This window comes from Xenopus tropicalis, chromosome 8 (genome assembly GCF_000004195.4).
Source record: "Xenopus tropicalis strain Nigerian chromosome 8, UCB_Xtro_10.0, whole genome shotgun sequence".
Lineage (NCBI taxonomy): Eukaryota > Metazoa > Chordata > Amphibia > Anura > Pipidae > Xenopus > Xenopus tropicalis.
In genome coordinates this window covers 87,789,355-87,809,817 of record NC_030684.2, presented here as the reverse complement: position 1 = coordinate 87,809,817, position 20,463 = coordinate 87,789,355, and the positions used below count along the sequence as shown (strand labels likewise).

Here is a 20,463-nt window from a genome sequence, read left to right as displayed (position 1 = left end):
GGTCAATTGTAAATCCAAGAATTGTACCTCCTTACCACAAGTGGCAGTGGCAATATATATATATATATATATATATATATATATATATATTTTTTTTTTTTTTTTTACTTTCTGACATTACTGGTTCTTTTAAGTTCTGCAGGGAAAAAATGGATGTAAAGGTCAGGCAACTTAAGTTTCAAGTATAAAAAATATTTAGGCTTAGTAGTTTTTTTATGTTAAATGGTGGCTCTGGTTTCTCAACCAACATTTTTTAGAGCCACACAGAAACCCCTAATATACCTATCACTGTAATCTGTTCATTCAAAAAGTAGAAATACCATTTTTATATGCTGAAATCCAGCTGCAAAACAGCTCTCTTTCTGCAACATTTGAAATCCTGGTAGGGGAGGAGAGACTAAAACATTGATGTAATAAATTGTAACATCATCTCCACAGCTTAAAGACAGCATGCAGGAACTACATAACCCATAATGCATTGCTCTGTGAATGCATTGCATTATTATTGATGACAGAGAATTGTGGGATTTCGAGGATGCAGGCTGAGGTCAGTTGACTACTGTTACATATATATATTTTCTTTTTTTTATTGAGTCTCAAAGTACTCAGCCAGATCAGGAGAACAGGGGGTAGGTGTAGGTAACTGTGCCAAACCATATTATTACATTAAACATCATGAAAAGGCTGCATATTTTTTTATTGATGTATATTACAAAGTTGCTTGATTTAAGAAAGCTTAAGTTGTGTTTGGATGGAGTTCCCATTTAATGACAGGTTAAAGCTGCACAGTATTAGTATGTACAATGTGAGACTGCTTTTAATAGACCTCTTTGAAAATGTGACTTGAGAATGGCCAAAGGAAAACCCAAAGGCAAGATATATATGTATCTAGTATTTTTAACAGCTTAATTTAACATAAAGTAATAATAATTTTTAGGAAAACATAACAGAATTTATGTGTAAAATTTGAGAAAATGTAGCACTAAATGTTTTGTTCTAACTTCGCTTGGTCCTAAACTGCACATCCAACCAGCTAAGAATCTGGAAGAAGATGTACATTTGTAAATTCTGCTTCATCTTAAACTTATTGTTGTCTATTGTAGAAGGAAGATCTTTTTTTTACCACCCTAAAAAAAAAAAGCTGGTTTTAGGGTAGAAAAGACTGCCCTTTGCTCTAGTGCTAATGGTAATGCTTTCTGGTAATGGCATAGAAGTAAAAAAAAGTATACTTTGGGAAAGGATTGCTGCCTGTTTTTGAGAGTTGTAGTTTTCTAGAGGAAAGCAGGGGCCCAGAAGCACAAACCCCAAAGCTTTAGATAGGAATTAGATAATCCAACAACCAAAGAGGGTAGGCAGCGAACTTTCATGTCTGTGGCCTGTGTGAGTCCATAAGCGCCTTCTCCTTATGGTTTTTAGTTTAGTTCAATAACAGCAGCAAACTACCCGTATGTATGACGCCGGGCTAAAAGAGACTTCCTGTGTTGCCTAACAGAGTATTGTACTGTCCCGGACCGATTAGAAGACCCTTATCTGGCAATACCTATCTGTGTAAGATGCCCTTGTTAGTTATCTGTTCGATACGCAACACAGCGATGTAAAACATTACATCTTTCTATTCTGTGGAAGTTTGAGCCGCCCCCAGATTTGCCCTTAAGAAAGATGGCCGCCCAGAACATTTTCGGTGCTCGACTAGGTAAGGTTACTGTTTCGATTGGAATTCCTGGATACGTCACTAAGCGCGAACGGCAAGGTTCAAAATTAGGAAAACAAAAGTCGGGCTCCCAGCAGCTGCGCTCCGGGGTGGGACCAGTAGGTTCAAGTAACGGCGTTGTATTCACTCGGTGAGGGGAAGGCAAGTGCTCAGGTGACTCGGGATTCCATAGGGGGGAAAGTAGGTATAAGAGAAGGAGCAGTAAGGGAGCTGGGCCTGAAGAGAGACACTGTAGCACATATTCCAAGGCCATAGGACTGAAGGATGATGAATGTAAAGTCTCACATGCACGGCTCTATTTGTTTCTTGGTTGCAATAGTACAGTAATGCCTGGCACACACTGCTGCACTGAGCTGTGTCACATCCAGGCACATTCAGCCAGAGGGACACCCTGTAACTCAAGCATATTAGTACAGACCATGTAGCAGCTAGTGTTTTCTCTGCAGCTTCTGTCAGCTGGATTTGTTATTAAATAATCACAGAGTTTATCATTTCAGCGCATACAACTGAATGTTATGATTCAACCATGTCTGCCTTGAAGATGGATGAAGAGCAAAGCCTGAATGTGTACATGCAGGAGTTCCGTACAAGGTTTATAAACAGGAGTAGCGAGGAGGTGACAAGCCAGGCGTTGAAGGAGTCCTACAAAGACTCAGCACAAACAGGTTGCATATCATTTGTTGGATCATTCCTAGTGTTATAGATTATGCACATCTTCAGGCTACAGGACCCTGCTGTATAATAACATGAGGGCCACACATGCTATACAGCCTTAGAAGACGGCAGATGTCCCATTTCTGCAGTCAGTAGCTAGCTAATTTGTCTGATATCTGGGTCAGTACTATAATTTGAAATAGGCCCTGGTATTTCAGGTACACAGAGGACCAAACATCCCCACATTGGACCAATAAATAGTAACTGTCAATGGCATCTTATAGCAGTCCCACAGATTGCCAGTCTGGGCTTACTGCTACCTCATTGTTTCCAAATGACAAGTCCTTGTTTTAAGTGAAATTCTGTTGGCACTATTAATATGTTTGCCAACTAGCACCTGTATTTATTGGCAGTTGCAGCTTTTGGGGAATAACAAAAATACATACCAGCAGCATTCACTGGGTATTATTCCTGCTGTAGGTTTTACATTTCTCAGAAATAACAGCTGGAGGACTTGGCTGTGTGTTTGTTAATGTTCTTAAACACATTATTGCAAAGATGCCATTGTCATTCTTTAAATATTGCTTTCCTGTGTATTTTGGCTGGAATAATTTTCACTGTTGTGTGCTCTGAATCCATGGTGGATGCCAGCTTTGTGCTGATTCTCGTTACTAAAACAATGCTTTGGTTTGCAGATGCCTGGTTCAAGAAATATAGAGATGGAGAATTAATGATAGAAAAAGTACTGGAGTTCAGAAATGGTACGTGCTTGTTGTGTGTGTATACACACTGTTTGGCAAACAACTTTTAATGTCAACTGAAAGCCACCTACCTCATTCTGTACAAAGTAACATGTTTTGTATAATTCGCACAGTTCGTACTTCGACACAGTTCCTTTACCAACTGTATAATCAGCTTTTCAAGGTAGAAAATGCTAAATAATGTTTTTTTTTATTCAGTGTCTGTTTCTGATATATTGCCAAGGTTATCACACACTCAGGAATAAACTTGCATCACCAAATTAAAAAGAAGGAAATGCATGTTTTGCCTGAATCACATCCACTGATGAAAAGGCATTTTAGAGAGATGTCGCCCACAGTAGCAGACATCTATCAGGAACGACTAAATCTCTCCATGGACCATTGGCCTTTACCTTGCAGTTATATGACCCCAAAAGGCTTAAGGCTAAATTAGAAATGTGTTATTCCCTATAAGGGAATATCTACTTTCAAGGAACTGTAACACATTTTTTTTACATTCAAAATATCCCTTCTATACACTTTGATTATCAAATATATCATTTAGAAATTTTAATAGCAGTAGTGTTTTTTGTTTTTAGAAATCTTACTTTAGCGTTGATTTATAGAGAACAGGCTGCAGTTCACTCCCAAGTCTCGTACCACACTTCCGTTCCGCTCCCCCCTCCACTCCCTCCCTCTCCTCATGCAGGCACACACAGTGCTCCTTCAAACAGTGATGCAGACTTGGCTGGAAAGAAGAAACGGTACGTCTTTGATCCCTCTCCTCTCCCTTTCCATGCCCCAACTGCTAATAGCCCATAAATCACTCAAAACGGACTCTGAAGAATGCAGCATTTAACTTCCGGATTAAACCGGAAGTCTAGCAGTCGCGTATCGCCTTTTCAAGATCTGCACAGTAAAGCATTGGTAATGTAATTTATTTATAAGCCATGTAGAATATTGCATTTTTTTAAATGCTGCATATCTTAATAAATTATTTAGAAGGGATGTTAAATGTTATTTTTTTGTGTTACTGTTCCTTTAATATAACTTTTTTTATGCATATAATATAGCTGGTACAACACAATCTCAACCACTCCCAATTTTTGAAGCCACATGTTATTTGTGTATTCAATTGGCAATTGTCTAAAATTGTCTAGAATTTTGTATAGAGCTGGGCGGTATGACCAAAAATTTATATCGGTGTCACGGTATTTGACGGTATTTTTTTTTTTTTTTCCATGCATGATTAGGTGTCAACCCCATTTCCTAATAAATTAGAGAATAATTACTGCAGTATTGAAAATCAGAGTCAGGCAAGCGAAGGATCGGCAACAGAAAGTCGTAAGGTAAATCAGGCAGGCTTAGTTTCCCAGGCAAGGCCGCAGACAACATAGCACAGGAGGAGGCGTTTGATAGCTTTAAATACCCCCCACGCATGCGTAGAACCGGCGCCGTCAGCGTGTCGCGGACGTGCACGCTTTGACATGTACGTGCCCTTTGATGCACGCGCACCTGGACGCACGTGCACAACGTCCCGCAGACAACGGGACGCGCACGCAAGGAGGCGCGCGAGACCGGGCTGCATGGGTGAGTACCCTGACACCCCGGTATTGCGGTATCTGAAAAATGAATATAGTTTTTAAAAAAAAAACACCGGTATTCAGTATTAAACGGTATATCGCCCAGCCCTAAATTTGTATATGAATTTAGAATACTGGGGATGTACTTAAAGTGTAAATTTGGTTAAATGGTGAAAAGAAACTGCATGCTGAACAGGGCTAGAACTAGGGGGAGGCTGACATGTACTTACATGTTCGCCGGTGGGATGGCAACTGATGGCAACTCAGGGAGATTAGTTGCCCGCGAACAGGGAGATTTGTCGCGGGCGACAAATCTCCCCGTGTGCCAGAGCCCTTAAAATGCACCAGACATCATCAATTTGATGCCATGATAGGCCATCAATGTGTAGCTATTTAATGAGAATGTGTAGCCGATAGCTATGAGTTACGTTCCTGCATATAAAGTGGTGTTAACATAAAAAATGACACAGCATTTTACTCCTTTTTATCCTGGAAATTTTACTGCGCTAATTGCCTTCAGTGGGTTACATCAGGGGTTAAATATTTGCATAACTGTTTGTTACACTGGCGTAAAAAGAACTACATGTCATTATGAAAAGGGCAATTGGCTTTTTGTAGTGGATACATTCTGTGACTTCAAAGCTTAGTGTTAATTCACACATATGGATAACTGAGCTTTATAAATGTGCCATGTATTTTTTATCGACTATTACATAGCTTTATAAATTGGCCTTTCAGCCTTCCGTTGCACTGTTTGTGCATGCATTACATCCTTTCACTTCAGTTAACATCATTCCATCTCCTATTGAATATTACAAGCCTTAAATATCTTAAAAAGATTTGTGACTAATCAGTTAACCTGTTAAATGACAAATTTCTTTTCCTTCTGTACACCCTCCAAACTGTAGAAATCACTTTGCAGAACAAGCGCATTGAAGAAAAACAAAAGAATATTTTACAAGAAGCTGCCAAACAGGGTGAACATGAGCAGATAAAGGAAGAACTGACTGAACGCATCCAGAGATTAAGGGAAGAGCTCAATAAAAAAAGAGAAGGTCAGCGCACTACAAATGCAGCTTACCTATAGCAATTTAGAATGAATCAATGTTGAGGACTTTACCTACTGTGAGATGTAAGGATATTAGTAGTCATCAAAGACCATAGAAAAGCTCAGGGCTATAGGTTACAAATCTGCTTATATATTATAGCAGTCATGTATTATTTCTTATTACACATAAGCACTTAATATGATAGGAATTATTAAGGTAATGGCCTATTTAGTGAGGCTATTTTGATTCTATAAGATATTTTTTTAATTTATATTACATTTAATGATTTTTATTTTCTTTTAGCACTTTATTGACCAGCAGTGTGTTTAATTTTATTAGACTGCAGTTAAGGTGGCCATACACATTACAATAACAGCAACCATCTGTTGCAGGAAAAATTGTTTGTCCACTCCACTAACATTAAGAGCTGAATCTACAGATAGGGGTAGAATTCTATTGTCTCTACCTGCATATCTGTAGATTCAGCATTAACCTGCTGCCGATGTTCGGGCGCAATCAAAATTTTCCATCCAAGGCTTTTGGTAAGGAATATTTATGAAAAAATATGTTTCATATGATATTAGTGCGTGTAAGGACACCTTTAGGCAGGGAAATCTGATAATTAGAGTTGTGGAAGAATGTTGGGTTTTGACACAAGTCATTAGGGGAAAACAGCGTTTGGGAAGAAACTTATAGTTATCAAAAGTTACATCAGTGACAAATATTAGTTTATATTTGGTAATATGCTCTGTATTGTTGTATTTTATTGTATTAAATATACATTTGCATTTCTATGTATTTTAGTGGCCTTAGCTAACAGAAAAGCCAATAAGGAAAGAATAAAGGAATTGCAAAAATCTGCAACTTTGTTCAGGGAGCGTCTCGGCCTAGAGATCCGCAAACTGAGGGGTAAATATATGTTTGTGCTCATGTAATTACGCAGTAGCTTATTTGGCTACTGAAAGGAATGAAAATTATTGATTCAATAACATGCCTGTTTTATGGAACCTAATATCAACGTTCCCTCATCTAAACCATGGTATGTACATGACTGCTGTGTGGAACGGCATAACTTACTGCTTACTTTGTGCAACAAACCTGTCTATGAACAAAGAACAATAATTTTTGCATGTTCCCTTTAAAAGTGTGCTCAAACTATTTTGTGCATAGAACCAATTGGAAACGAGGGAAAACTGGCTTTATGGCAGACTGTTAGGCCTGCTTCCACAGAAGAATGAATTTGGGACCTTTCATATTGACTGACAGTACTGACAAATGAATTAGTCTACATGGAACTCTATAAAGTACACATACTCGTACAACTCCACTAACGCTCACATCCAGTTTCAATAGTGTGGGAAGGAATCATGTATTAGTAAATGAAATCTATATATTGTCAAAATTATTTTTGATGGATTATTGATGAATTAAAATGTCTCCTTGCAGGTGATAAACTACAGTTTGTCTTCAGATGTATTAACCCGAAAGACCTTGATCAGCCATATTCTTGCATTATTTCTTTAAATGCAGAAGGAGAGTATGAAGGTACTTTTGCCTTGATGCTGTTTACATTTCTGCATGTATTAATGGCTCCACTGAAAACATTATTTCAAACTACAAATTTTTTGTAGCCAAGTTAATACGGTACTCTGTTTTCTCAGTCACAGGGTGTGATCCCCCTTTGGAATGCATTGCTGAATTTCAAGAGAAAGTCAGAGAAACCAGAAACTTCTCCGCTTTACTTGCCAACCTGAGGAAGAGCTTCACTGCGTTGGGCTCTCAAGTGAAATAAGTTCAGCTTTTATGGTTTAGCTCTTAATGTGTATTTCCACATATGTTCTGAGTGACTAGCAGTAATATAAAAGCAAAACAAATCTGTTTTCCATAGACTGACTGAAACCTGCATAAGCACCTGCTTCATTCAGTGTTTTAAACCTATATGTATATTATAGTCTTTGTTTATTTTTAATCCCATTATTTAAACCAGTAATGAAATTCTTTTCTAAAATAAAATGTGTACTTTTTTTTTTTTTTTTTTAAAAACAGAGCTGTGAACATGTTTTTAAAATGCATTTTGGAGGCAATAAGGAAATTTGCTTGTTTTTTGTTTCTGCAGTGATAATTTTGGTTTTATACTCTACAATTTGCCACAAGGTGAACACATTTAGCCATAATGCACTCCAACAATTAGACAAATCAAATGTCCTAATGTTAAAAAAGGAAACGCCTAAAATGACACACTATGCATGCAATGAATGTTTTTATATCTGAACCTTGGAGAATCAGATCCTATGCCCCAGTTATAATGTAGCATGTGATCCCTTGTTGAAGATATAGAATCTTTGCATGTGATATTAACAACATGATTCAGTAACAATGCACTGCGAAGAACTAATTTCATTAGGTGTATTGCATTGTTTTCCACCTTAATAAAGAATACATTTAGGCTAATGCCAGATGGGGCTGATTCTCAGCCTGCACATAAACACAGACTGGGAATCAGTTGGCTTCTGTTTCTGCACCAAAGGCGCTGTCAGCCTGGGTGCAGACAGCTTATTAGGGTGTAAAAATACAAATTGATGTTTCTGTTCTAAAAGCCGCTTTGTGTGGCTGCACCACAGACAACGTGCAGTGGGTTTGGTGCAGACACAGGAGCTAGCAGTGCTAGCTACTGTTTATCTGTAGCCCCATATGGCTGAAGCCTAAGGTTGATTACACAAGGAGCTAATGGTAGCAGCTACTTGTCATGACTATTGAAATTGACAAGTCTGATCAGTGCAGTGGCAATTCTCAGTATTGCCTAAGGCAGGGTATTTTGTAGAGTTTAGTAGCCAGTCGCAGCGCAGCGTCTAACCCATGGCAGGAAAGTTGCTAATTAGTCACCACAACTGACTTCTTAAAAGTGTGTCTTTGAAAACGTAACAGCTACTAGTAGCCCCGAATGTCTTCACCCTAAAGGGCTGCTGAGTTTTTTGGCACAGTTGTTTTATTGAGTACTTGATTATACAGTCTAAATCAAATCTGTTTAAACTTCAAGCACTGGTAATAAGTTCTTTGGAAAGCACAACTGTTTTCGAAAGTTCACTGTAACCATGTGTCCTGGTTAAACACATCTCCTGAAAATTAAATCAAAGCTCCCCCAAAAAGCTGTTCATTTACTACACAATGTGACATGCCTTTGTCATGTGTAACCCCCCCCTATATATATATATATATATATATATATATATATATCCTAGCAACAAGTGGTTTGAAGGTTAGAGAAAACTATAGTCTCACATAGCAAAAGTTTTTCTTTCCTCTGGGTGTCGGTGAAAGCTGGAAAGAGGCAGGCACATTATTAAAAATGAAGAGCAGCTGAAAAGTTTCCAAGACTAGGGTTTCTGTGAATGTACTATATATATATATATATATATATATATATATATATATATATAAATATATAAAACTTTTGCTATGTGAGACTACAGTTTTCTCTAACCTTCAAACCACTTGTTGCTAGGATAAACTAGCACCTGTAAGTTTTCTCAGAATTTCAGTCTGTCATACTAAAAGTTAAAGGTGACCTAACCCTTTAAGTGGATGGTTGGTTGGTGCTACTAATTGTTAATTTTCTTTACTGTTTTAGAAACCCCACAATGAAGGATAATACAAGCACAAACCAGAAATCACTTTAATCCTTGAGATAAGACATTGCTAGCAATACAGGGTTTCAGATCTGTTATTAATCCTGAATTAGTTGTGGAGATTAACCTGCATGCAACGTTTAATAAATGAAGTTCCTATTTATGTTCTCATTATTCAACAAATGTTAATAAGGTCACAATGAAGAAATAGATCTCAAAAGTAAATATTAAATTTGTACATTAAAAAAAAAAGCTAATTTTAATTAAACTAAGGGATATGTATAAAGAACAATGGTCAACAGGAAGAAATAGTGCAATCCTCAGTATAAAATGCATAACTCCTTCATAACACAAAGGCACTGCTGTCTGAGTCAATATGCCTGAGCTAGGGGGCAAAAAATGCATACAAAGGGGCCAAAGAACCACTGGTGTTTCAAATGTTGTGGCCCCATTACAGCTCAACTGGTAAAGGTTTCTAGTGTCAGCCAACATACCCCTGATGTACTTTATAGTAACACACAAAGTATCAAATTAGCTCAGAGGTGGAAAGCTATGGAAGCTTTGCTGTGCAATGAAATTATTACAAAGGTGCTATACGTCCCACTTTGCGCATAATTTAGATTAACAAAACACTTAAACCAATAATAGAAGGAACAAGGCAAGTAAGTAGGGCTGCAAAAAGTGATTTACTGTCAAAGTTTTTCTATGCTACAGGCCAATCATCCACTACTTCACATAGTTGGGGGCTGTATTATTATAAAAACAGTGATGTCATACAGCAAGATCTATGGAGATCTCGGGATTACTGGGGCTGTAAAAAAAAAAAAAAAAAAAAAACTTGGAAGACCATCTTAGAAAAACATTCTCCAGTGCATAGTAATATTCCATAAGAAGAAAACAAGCCAATTATTATATAAAAGGATTAGACACAGATTTATAAATTACACAAAGTGATAACACCTATATTTTGCCATGTCATTTTGGGATTGTTAATTCTGGCATTATAAATTAAATCTGTGCCACTATGTTAAAATGCAGCTAGTTTGTAACTGCAATAAAAACAAACAATGGGTGAAGAATGATAGTTTGTGCATTTAGAACATCCCCTTCTCTGCATACTTATATTCAGACATGGCAGTGGGAGCAACCATGTTCATCAGTTTGGCATAGAATATTTCCCACAGGCACCTAAACAACGCATTTGCACACAAGAGTACATTAAGAGAACAGTGCCTTTGTTGTTAAGAGTTCATCACTATGTTACCCACAACTTATTCATACCCATCAGCATATATATGAACATTATGTTTCACCAATAGGCTTTGCAACCCCCAAAACTATATTCAATGGATAATTAAATGAAATGTGGATTAAAACTTGTAAATAGAGTACATTTAACTTCATTTAAACCACCTTAAAAGGGACATATACTCTCAAATTTTAGCCTCTAAAATTCTGTCAAACCTAGACTAAACAGGGGGTGTACATCCCCTTTAAAATGTAATAGTTACCTGTATGTAATTTAGAAGTTTAAGTAATAGTTGTTATTGATGTGAATTACACAAAGATTGCATTTGACTTCCTACAGCGATGACTGGGCCAACTCCCCCATGTCTTCATGTTTGTTTTAGAGTTTCGAATGATGTGGTCCAGATCAGTTTAAAAATAGCTTAAGCAGCATTTGGGCAAGAAGATACAGCCAGGCCTGTTCCAAGCTGCAATAATTCCTTTAGGAAAAACAATTTCCTCTAGGGAAAATTCAGAAGCACTATGGTAACCATATGACAAGACAAAACTGGTCTAATTTTCACTCGTATCTGTAAACTTTCAAATGGCTTTTCTAAAAATCAGGCTTGTATATTGAAAAACAGAAGGATTATCATTTTATCTATGACTTGAAAGGCCCTGGTGTAATGAAGCAACACAAACATGGAGGTGTACAATACACACTCACTAACCAAACCAGCTTAGCTGAATGATCGTAAAACACACAACACGGAAGAGAAGTTTGGACTCGTGCATATTGATATGAAACAGCATTTAAATTCCCAATTTCTGAACAGTAGCTGTATGTTTAGCTGCAATAGTACTGCATTCCATCCAGGCGCCTCCTTTTTCTAGAGCGCAGTTCTTCAAAAAATTGCTGAATATCCTCTGTTTTCACAACCTATAACAGCAATGTGAAAATATTTTTAATAAAAGAAAACAAACCACAATTCTAAAGCCAAATAAATAAGGTAGAACTTTTTTTTTTTTTTTTTTAAGCTACCAAGGAGGATCAGACCTGTTAAGGAACAGTAACACCAAAAAATTAAAGCGTATCAAAGTAATTACAATATAATGTACTGTTGCCCTGCATTGCTACAACTGGTGTGTTTGCATCAGAAAGACTACTATAGTTTATATAAGTAAGTAAGCATTCAAAGGAGAAAAGGCACACGTTACTTAGCAGATAACAGATAAACCCCCATTATATGGGGCTTATCTACTAGTTATCTGCTATGTAACCTGTGCCTTTTCTCCTTTTTTCCAGCTTGAATGGCTGCCCCCATGGCTACACAGCAGCTTATTTATATAGTAGCTTTTCTGTAGCAAAAACACCATTTTTTTTTTGCAGAGCAACAGCACATTATATTTTAATTACTTTAAAACACTTTAATTTTTTGATGTTACTGTTCCTTTGAGCTTATGCAGACCCATCAAGGGAGGGAAGTTTTTACTAACTTGCTGATAAATATCTAGACTATTATGACCAGATATCACACAGATAAGTCTTACACAGACGGCTATACCTTGATTGGTTGCTATAGGTGACCAGACCTAAAGGAAACTTTGTACCTTTTATTACATAATGCCAGCATTTTCTTACCTTCCCTTCTTCTGCGAATCTTTTTAGGTAATCAGTCAGCTCAGTCTTTAAATCATTGTATTCTGAAAAAAATGGAAGTTCAACAATATATTATTTTATACCTAACTATATTTTTAGAATAGCCTCAAACTTGCAGATCAGTAGTTTGTCCTAAAGTCTAAACCAAGGATCCCCAACCTTTTATACCCCCGTGAGCCACATTTAAATGGAAAAAGTGTTGGGGAGCAACACAAACATGAAAAAGGTTCCTGGGGGAAGCTATAATTGGCTACTTAATAGCCCCTATGTGGAATGGAAACCTACAGAAGGCTTTGTTTGGCATTACACTTGGTTTTTATGCAACCAAAACGTGCTTCCTAACCAGAAATTCAAACATGAACACCTGCTTTGAGGCCACTGGGAGCAACATCCAAGGGGTTGGTGAGCAACACTGGTTGGGAAACACTGGTCTAAACTAATGTTAGAAACATCAGAGAGAGGGTCCAACCAATTCAAGCAAATCTTTGACCAGACTGTCTACTGCCTTTAGGTTGTTCAGCTTTATGTACTAGGCTAAAGCCATGTCATATAATAGTGTATTGCTACAACCCACACATATCATATCGAATCTAATAACTTGGCACTTCATTTAGCCAGCCCAAGCACTTGTCTCCAGGACTATCAGGGCTGCTGGGAAAAAAAACCTGCAGTTTTTCACATGGGACATATTTGTCACCGGATATAAAAAATATAAATTGTTATTTTCTCTGGTAAGGACAAAACCTGGATAAAGGCAATCAATTTTTGACAATACCTGCCCACTTGGTCCTACTTTCGGTCAAAAATCAGAATTAAGTAGATTTAGATCAGATGGATATGTCAGTAAATGCAACCGACTTTATCAGGATATGAGTGCAACTAGAAAAAATAGATCTGGGTAAGTAGTAGCCATATTTTTGATCTACTCATCTCTACACATCTATACTTATCCAGATTTAGCTAAAGAGTAAAAATTCCTCCATGCAAGTGAGATTTGAAGAAAAATGAATGAATGACCTTACCACATATTAACTCCACCTGCTGCACCCGATTCATGCTGCTGAGAGCGGTCATTAACGGGTCTCTCCTCTCTGTTGCCTGTTGCGTTTTGCCTTTATTTTCATATGCTTGAACTGTGTCATTTTCATCTAACAGGAACAGAACCTCAAACTTTGTGTACATGTTCTGCAGGAAACAGAAGCAAAAATCATTCCAGCAAATAAATGGAGAAAGCATTAGCAAGGACACAGAATAGATAATGTAGATACTATCATTGAAAATAAAACAGAAAATCAGAGCAACAGAAGATATATGGAAATGAATATCTACTTAGGAAGAATGACTGGACATGCACCGTTAGCTGGAACTAACAGCTTTATCTGTGATGTATTTTAGCAGGATATATGCCCTTAGAAGACACCAAACTTAATACTGTTTTTAAATTGAGCTTAGCACAGAGCAAGGTATATGTACACACAAGCTTTATGCATATACAGGCTATGATTCTGCCCCTGTCTGGCACCTTCATTTGTATAATTAGCATTCTACTGTTCTGCATTATCTTGTATGTAAAGACAGAAAGAATATTTAGATTCTATATAAATATTTAAATGTTGGATTTTTTTCAATAAAAACACTTTTACTTTTGTATTAAGCCCCTGTGTGTGCGACACTCTATTATAATAAATATATATTTATATATATTTGCATAATTATTTAACCACTATACTAGATTTTGTATGGTTGCAGCATCCTGGTGGTTTACAAAAGGGACAGGGCATATTCTTAAAATTAAGAATGACGAGGAAAATACTGCAAAAGAACCCATTTGTCTGCTAATAATCACTTTTCAGCAGGGCAATAATTCCAAACTCAAGGCAAAGTAACACTGGAGTGAGCTGTGAACATTAAGGGGCAGATTTATCAAGATGTGAGTTCAGAGCTTAATACATAAAAACTCACCCACGTTCTATTCATTCATATGGGGTTTTTAGAAGTGTATTTATCAAAAAGTGAGTTATAACTTTCACCCATTGATAAATACACTTCTTTTATGTATTAAGCTCTGAACTCACATCTTGATAAATCTGCCCCAAAGAGTCCCACAATTGCTCATTCAGATCTCGTCACAATTCAGTTAAATTAAATTCAGAGAAATAGTAACAATACATTTTTTTAGAACATAATCCAGCTGTAAACTGATTTGATAATAGATACATTTTACACCCCCTTAACGTTTCCCCACTGATTTACCTATATTTAGCCTTTCAGAAGTCTCTTAACAGGGCAATCAGGCATTGTACAACTGAATAGCTTTGTGTCCTCATTCTCAGTCCTAAATATGGAAGAAAGCAGCATCTAGAATGTAAATGAATGTCTATTTCTAGCTTACCAGCATTACTTTGAGTTTCATGGGAGGGATGCCTAACAAATGGCTGGTTTTGATCTCAGAGTTTGAAAGCTGCACCGTTACAAATCTACCATGTGATGACTTTTGGCCACAATGCCCAACAGCCCTATGCAGTGACTTTCCTTAAAACTGCTATCCGAAATTATGAGGCCAAGAGATAAAATATCTGCAAATAATATAAAAACTGACTTATGACTAATTTAGTAACCGATGGAAAGAAAAATGGCCCAAAATTAAGAATCTCTCTTTTGAAAGGCTTTAATCTAGCACTGAGGAAAGGGACTAAGTTTAATCTTGTGCTTTCAAAAAATGTCAATTCCTTCATATAGCGCCATTTTATTTTCCCTTGTCTTGTGTTCTTGCATAACATTCTATGCCTCTGCCTCTACTAGATGGTGTCTTTGCAGCCGGTTTACACTTGTATAGGACTCTCTCCACGTACCTTGCAGTCATCACATGTGCACAATTTGCTGCGCCAGTTGCTCGGCCAGTATGTTGCTGTGTTAGCTTTAGATACTGGATGCATTTTCATTTCTTGTAGTTTGCACACACTCTGAGCATTGGCTTCTGTTTTCAGCAGGTGAGAATCCTTTCCATCTGCACATTTCTAGATACAACAAAGGCAAATGAAATTGTAAACGTTTGGCCCAATTCTTTTTTCCCTCCCAAATTCATGGCAAAATATAGAAATTATTTATTTAGGTATATTAATATAAAGGCAAAAGTTAGTCAGCTTATATCTGAAACACTACCGAAAATTAAGGGAGATGATTTATTTACAGCTCTGTTTTTCTACTGCTATAGAAACCAAAGCATTCTATAATAGCGGCAGTGAGAAAAATCTCTTTACAAAAGTGCAGTCATCCTTCATCACCTACCTATACATCTACACTGGGTCCCTATTAACATACAACCCAGCAGTGTATTGGTATCTAACACAATAAGTTGGGTCTTCTGCCTCCCCTCCTCTACAAATCTTGATTGTTTTTTCACTGCGTCAAACCTATAGCAAACAATAGACTACAGTGTCTTTTAGCTATTCAGTGCATGCGGTTGCTATTCAGTATTTGTGATTTTTTTTTTTTTTTTAGTTTACTTATAAATAATATATATATATATTATAGAAAGACAATATCCTAAATATGAGGTACAGAAAGTACAGCACCTCAAAAACAGATTAAAGCAGAAATATGCATTGTAAGCAGCCTTTAATAGGTTAACGCAACAAGAGTACAATGAACATCATTAGGTTTTAAAAACAGTCCTTTCACAGTGTGATCACCTGTTCTGTCTCTGTACTAGTGGATGCTCCATTTGTCTTGTTTATTTCCTCTTCTTTTATTACACAGGCAGTGATCTCTTCTTTCAGTTTCTCAGTTTTAATGTTTGACCCATCCCCGTCTAAGATACCTTCAGCCAGACTATCATCAACCTTGATATCCTTGCTTTCAGGATCCATCTCAGCAGATGTTATTTTTGTAACAGGAGGAACTAAAAAGATAGGATGATACCATAATAAGAGAACAGAATGCGTATATTTCTACATGGTCAGCGCAATTGTGTTGACTCATCACCTGTTCAGGAGGTTTGAACACAACTCGCAACTGAAAAATAACTGCACCACCTCAACTCTGGGGTCTGTCAATCCAGATAGAATAGAACAGAATAATCAGTTTGAAAAGGCCAACTGTGCTCACATGTGACTGCAGAGCTAAACTCTCTCCTGAGGTGCACTTACAAGCACAAACGGTTGAATTGTATGGACAAAACTGTCCAAACTGCTGACTATATCTATGGCCACCTCAAGGTAAGACTAAATCAAAATTAACGAAAAGCAATAAAAGAAAATAATGCATAAATAGAACAAACACATAAATGTAATATTGAGGGAAAAAAAGCAAGGTGCAAGAAAAGTAAAATGCTTCTACAAGAAATATAATGTAGGCCTTACTTGCTATATGTGCAGCATAGGTCCAAAGAAACGAACAACGGTCCATGCAGGTCTGGCATACCATCTCTTCAAAATCCATATGCTCAGGTGGAACTGCACCAAGGTGCTGTAATAAGAACAGAATATACTTGCAGGCAATATACACACAAATTGGCTATAAATATGCTTGAATCATTGGTGATTTTTAATTCTCTATCATGTAAATATACTTGATACTTTTAGGCCCCAAGCACATAACCAAATTCACAATAATATAAGCAAGCTTACCCTTCCATGGAACCAGTCCTCACAGACTATACACTGGATCATTTCATCTGGGACCTTTAAAAAATACAAAGGATTAATTCAAATGGGTACTTTCTATAATATATATTCAACTCTAATTTCCATTAGATATATTTCCAGAACAAAATAAGGCATAGGAGTCCTCTCACATTGCAGGTTGTGCCCAGAGGTAAGGAGTCCTGGTGCCTTTTTTACATCGGCTTGTTTGCCAACCTCACCAAACACACACATTTACTAATGTGTATTTAACTTTATTGAAACTCAGGTTATAGCACCCAGACAGATAAAAGCGTTCAAAAGCTTGACTCACCTCATCCTCTGGATCAGGATAAGGCCTCTTGCACGTGCAGTATACACCAAAGAAGTTCTGGTTGTATTTATTAAGTGAATTACTATTCTCTTTTTCCTATAATATGAAAAAAACAGTAAGAATGTCCCTTTAACACTCACACGGTCACTGAAACTTCATATCCATTGATTATGTCGGGTATTATAGGTTATTTTTCAACACAATTCAATTATGTTTTTATGCATCATGTCAAAAACATAAATAAATAAAAGTTGTTTGAATAAAGGAAATATAATCTAGACTTGCAGAATGTCCCACTAGACTTGCCCACTCTTGGCACAACACTAGCATAGCTGGGGTTTGGGTGAGTATTTCAAAGGAATAAGGTATGACAGAAAAAGCCAAACTTTGGTTTCCTACTTGGTACTTTTCTCCTGCTCACTGAATCTAACCTAAGCCAAAAACTCTCAACAGTGGTGCACAATATGTTCACATATGGTAATGTTTCCCATCAGACCCATAACGCTGTGCAAAAAAGGAATTTCCGATTTATATCTCACATTTACAGGACTGTACCTACAGAGAACAACTTGCACTCCAGCTGTTTAAATTTTGCATTCCCACAGTCACACCGAAAATTCCTGGAAAGAGAAAAACAAACCACTTTATATCTTAATGCCACGTTGAACAAAGCATGTAGTTATAAACATGGGCACCTTTTACCTCTTTGTATAGAGCTCAAACAAGTCGTGTCCCTCGTGACATTTGTATGAACACGCCAGGCAGATTCCAGCAGGGTCTTCTTTATTGGGAGTGCAGGTATTACATGCATACAAAGCTTGCCGCCTTACATAGCCCTGGAAGGGAAAAACAAAATGGTCCTACTTCAACTGTTGCTAGCATTAGCCAAAAATGATCAGACAGTGAAATGGTATTAGACTTTATTTTTAATTACTGGTGGTGGTGTGTGAATTTGGATTTTAATTCTGTTGGCAGGCTGTAGCCTAATAAAAGCAAATGTAACTCTAAGCTACAATAATAAATGGAATTTCCGTTAAAAGCATCTTTGCTATTATCTGTACACAGTGCTGTATGCTTAGCTGTACTTTGTGCTACTTATAGCCAGCTACTTGTCAAACTCCAAAACTCCAGACAATACCCTGCCATAGACAATACTAAGAATTGCCATTGCTAAAACACTCGAAGATGTCTATTTTGTAACTGCGACAAGTAGCTCTGTGTGTCACTGCTCTAAGTATAAGTATCAATTTTTAAAAAAAAATAACAGTGTGTGTGAATTAAACTGATTTTTGAAAGGAAAAATCTAATTATGTGAATGTCCTAGACCAGCATTAACAAAGGTACCAGACAATTCAGCAGGCATTTTTAAAAAATCTCAAACTACAAAAAAACCTCTGTAACTTGTCAAGTGTCACAGCGATATGCAGGACAATAAGATACACCCTTTTGTAGTAAAGACATTTGTAAACAGGATAAAACAATGCCGATACACTTCATAAAATGGGCCTGAAAGGGGCAAAACTTAATTTGAATGGGACTGATTCACCAGTTTCCATCCTTCATTGCTTAAAAAGTCTTTAGCCCTAATACAGTTCTCTAGGGTCAAACGTCTTGTGAGTGATGAGATGAGGCTCCATTTGAAAAACATTTGTAGGAAATGTCTAAATGATTTTTTAAAAAAGATTATCCCAAAAGAATTACAGGGTGAAGGCATACAAGGAGTTTAACAAAAACAGAGGAAGCAATTATTAGCCCCTAACAGTAGAATGGTGTTTAACAGTACATATACTACAGCAAGCAGACACGAAATGTTTATATTTATGTTGTTTCTTATACATACTTATATGAAGATGTAGTGCTCATTAAGGTTTTCCTTTGTATCTAATGTTCAGCACTGGCATCCTGAGTGTGGACCACTATTTCTGCATCCAGAGAGATCTGTCTCAGAAAAGTGTGCTGAGTACAGTAGCAAGGTTGGTCCTTATCACATCTCGGGTATGGTTGATCATTGTTTGAAGTAGCAATTGTGTATATTACACCCTCACATACAGGATTTTGGGACTGACTGATACAAAGTTGGACTTTTATGGACATGACTGGACACTTTAAACCTCACATTTGTCTGTGAGGCCCAGGCATTACCTTTTCTGGGATGGGATTAATAAAACTTTTTTCCACTGAGTAACAACTATCAGAGTGCCTCTGGATTTTTTTTTTTTGAAACGTAAAATGCTATCTGCTTGTTGTGAGGCCACAAAAATAATTAATTACTTTGCAATGTTACAATTTTATCGTTATTACTTTTCAAAAGATAGAAAAGATACAAATGAAGACCAATTTCAAAATTGCCTTAAGCTGACCATACACAATAAAATTTTTAAAAGATTTTTACTTTATCGTAGGACCAAACTTATCTTGAAACAATCATTTAAAAGTAAAATTTGCCCATCAACTGAAACAACCATTTCAAGTGATATCATGTAGTTAAAGCTAGGGAAAGTACTGCTTGGTCCTGCAAACGGTTGGAGAATGGGCAAATTTAGTTACTAACAATTAAAAATTTCAGACCTGCCTGATCAATTTCCTGACCAATGGCGGGTGAAAAAATATGTGCAATTGTTCGGCGCCCACTAACCTTACAATAATTTGATGGATTTGTCAGATCAAACTGAAATTTGTCATTAGGGAGAGAAGAATTTTAACGTGTATGGCCTGCTTTAGAATAGCCCTGTGTAAAACATACTAAAAGTTTATGTAAATGTGCAATGCCCATTTAATAAAGGAGCCTGAAGCTGAGCAGGAAAGGGAACTGTTACAGGAGATACTAAGCAGAAAAAATTAGTAAGGGATGCAGCAGTGAAGTGACCAGAAGCAATGGCAGAGAAGGGGCCCCTTATGTCTGGGACAACAAGCAAGATGAGCAACACAAAGGCTCTTGGCACCTCAGGGTAGGAGCATTTTTCTGCATCGCAGGCGCCCAGCACCGCGCATGCCTCGTCTTCCAGCGCATCGTCCTCTTCCAACACATCCAACAAAGACAGCACCGGTTCCTCTCCTTCGCCTGCATCCTGCTTCTCTGGTTGTCCGTTTGCCGCCATCTGTATAAGGAGGAGTAAACACAGTTCTGAGCCTGGATGGCGGAAGTAGGTGGAGCGAATACTATGTTGCAGACCAACTTCCGGGGCTGGCGGGCGGAAGTAAAGCGAGCTTTGCGAAGTACGATTGGCGGATAGTCACCCGGCTGCTATTTTTGTTTT

At 37.3% G+C, this 20,463-nt stretch overlaps 2 protein-coding genes across 6 annotated transcripts; one reads left to right on the top strand and one right to left on the bottom strand.

Moving 5' to 3' along the window:
• Nucleotides 1–1,612: 1,612 nt before the first annotated feature.
• On the top strand, nt 1,613–8,313 carry spc25 (SPC25, NDC80 kinetochore complex component). Of its 5 annotated transcripts, none has more exons than XM_012968241.3 (7): nt 1,613–1,693; nt 2,209–2,376; nt 3,061–3,126; nt 5,597–5,743; nt 6,542–6,646; nt 7,184–7,282; nt 7,399–8,313. In XM_012968241.3, exons 1-7 carry the CDS (start codon nt 1,660–1,662, stop codon nt 7,527–7,529), a joined length of 750 nt encoding a protein of 249 aa, XP_012823695.1. In that variant the 5' UTR covers nt 1,613–1,659; the 3' UTR covers nt 7,530–8,313.
• Nucleotides 8,314–9,396: 1,083 nt separating this feature from the next.
• ubr7 (ubiquitin protein ligase E3 component n-recognin 7) lies at nt 9,397–20,357 on the bottom strand. The gene is made up of 11 exons (XM_002933207.5): nt 20,149–20,357; nt 17,909–18,042; nt 17,766–17,826; nt 17,207–17,302; nt 16,879–16,932; nt 16,612–16,717; nt 15,943–16,151; nt 15,103–15,267; nt 13,273–13,435; nt 12,233–12,294; nt 9,397–11,530 (listed from the first exon to the last, which is right to left on the bottom strand). The coding sequence occupies exons 1-11, from the start codon at nt 20,302–20,304 to the stop codon at nt 11,438–11,440; spliced, it is 1,299 nt and encodes a 432-aa protein (XP_002933253.3). The 5' UTR covers nt 20,305–20,357; the 3' UTR covers nt 9,397–11,437.
• Nucleotides 20,358–20,463: the final 106 nt, after the last annotated feature.

Bases quoted from the DNA above. Each gene is read 5' to 3' on its own strand.
- ubr7 (XM_002933207.5), bottom strand. From the start codon at position 20,304: ATGGCGGCAAACGGACAACCAGAGAAGCAGGATGCAGGCGAAGGAGAG. The intron at 17,827-17,908 runs GTAAAAGGTGCC...TTCTCTTTCCAG, and splicing joins TTTGAGCTCTATACAAAGAG to GAATTTTCGGTGTGACTGTG. The intron at 17,303-17,765 runs GTAGGTACAGTC...TTCATATTATAG, and splicing joins TGGAGTGCAAGTTGTTCTCT to GAAAAAGAGAATAGTAATTC.
- spc25 (XM_012968241.3), top strand. From the start codon at position 1,660: ATGGCCGCCCAGAACATTTTCGGTGCTCGACTAG. The intron at 1,694-2,208 runs GTAAGGTTACTG...TTATCATTTCAG, and splicing joins CATTTTCGGTGCTCGACTAG to CGCATACAACTGAATGTTAT. The intron at 6,647-7,183 runs GTAAATATATGT...GTCTCCTTGCAG, and splicing joins AGAGATCCGCAAACTGAGGG to GTGATAAACTACAGTTTGTC.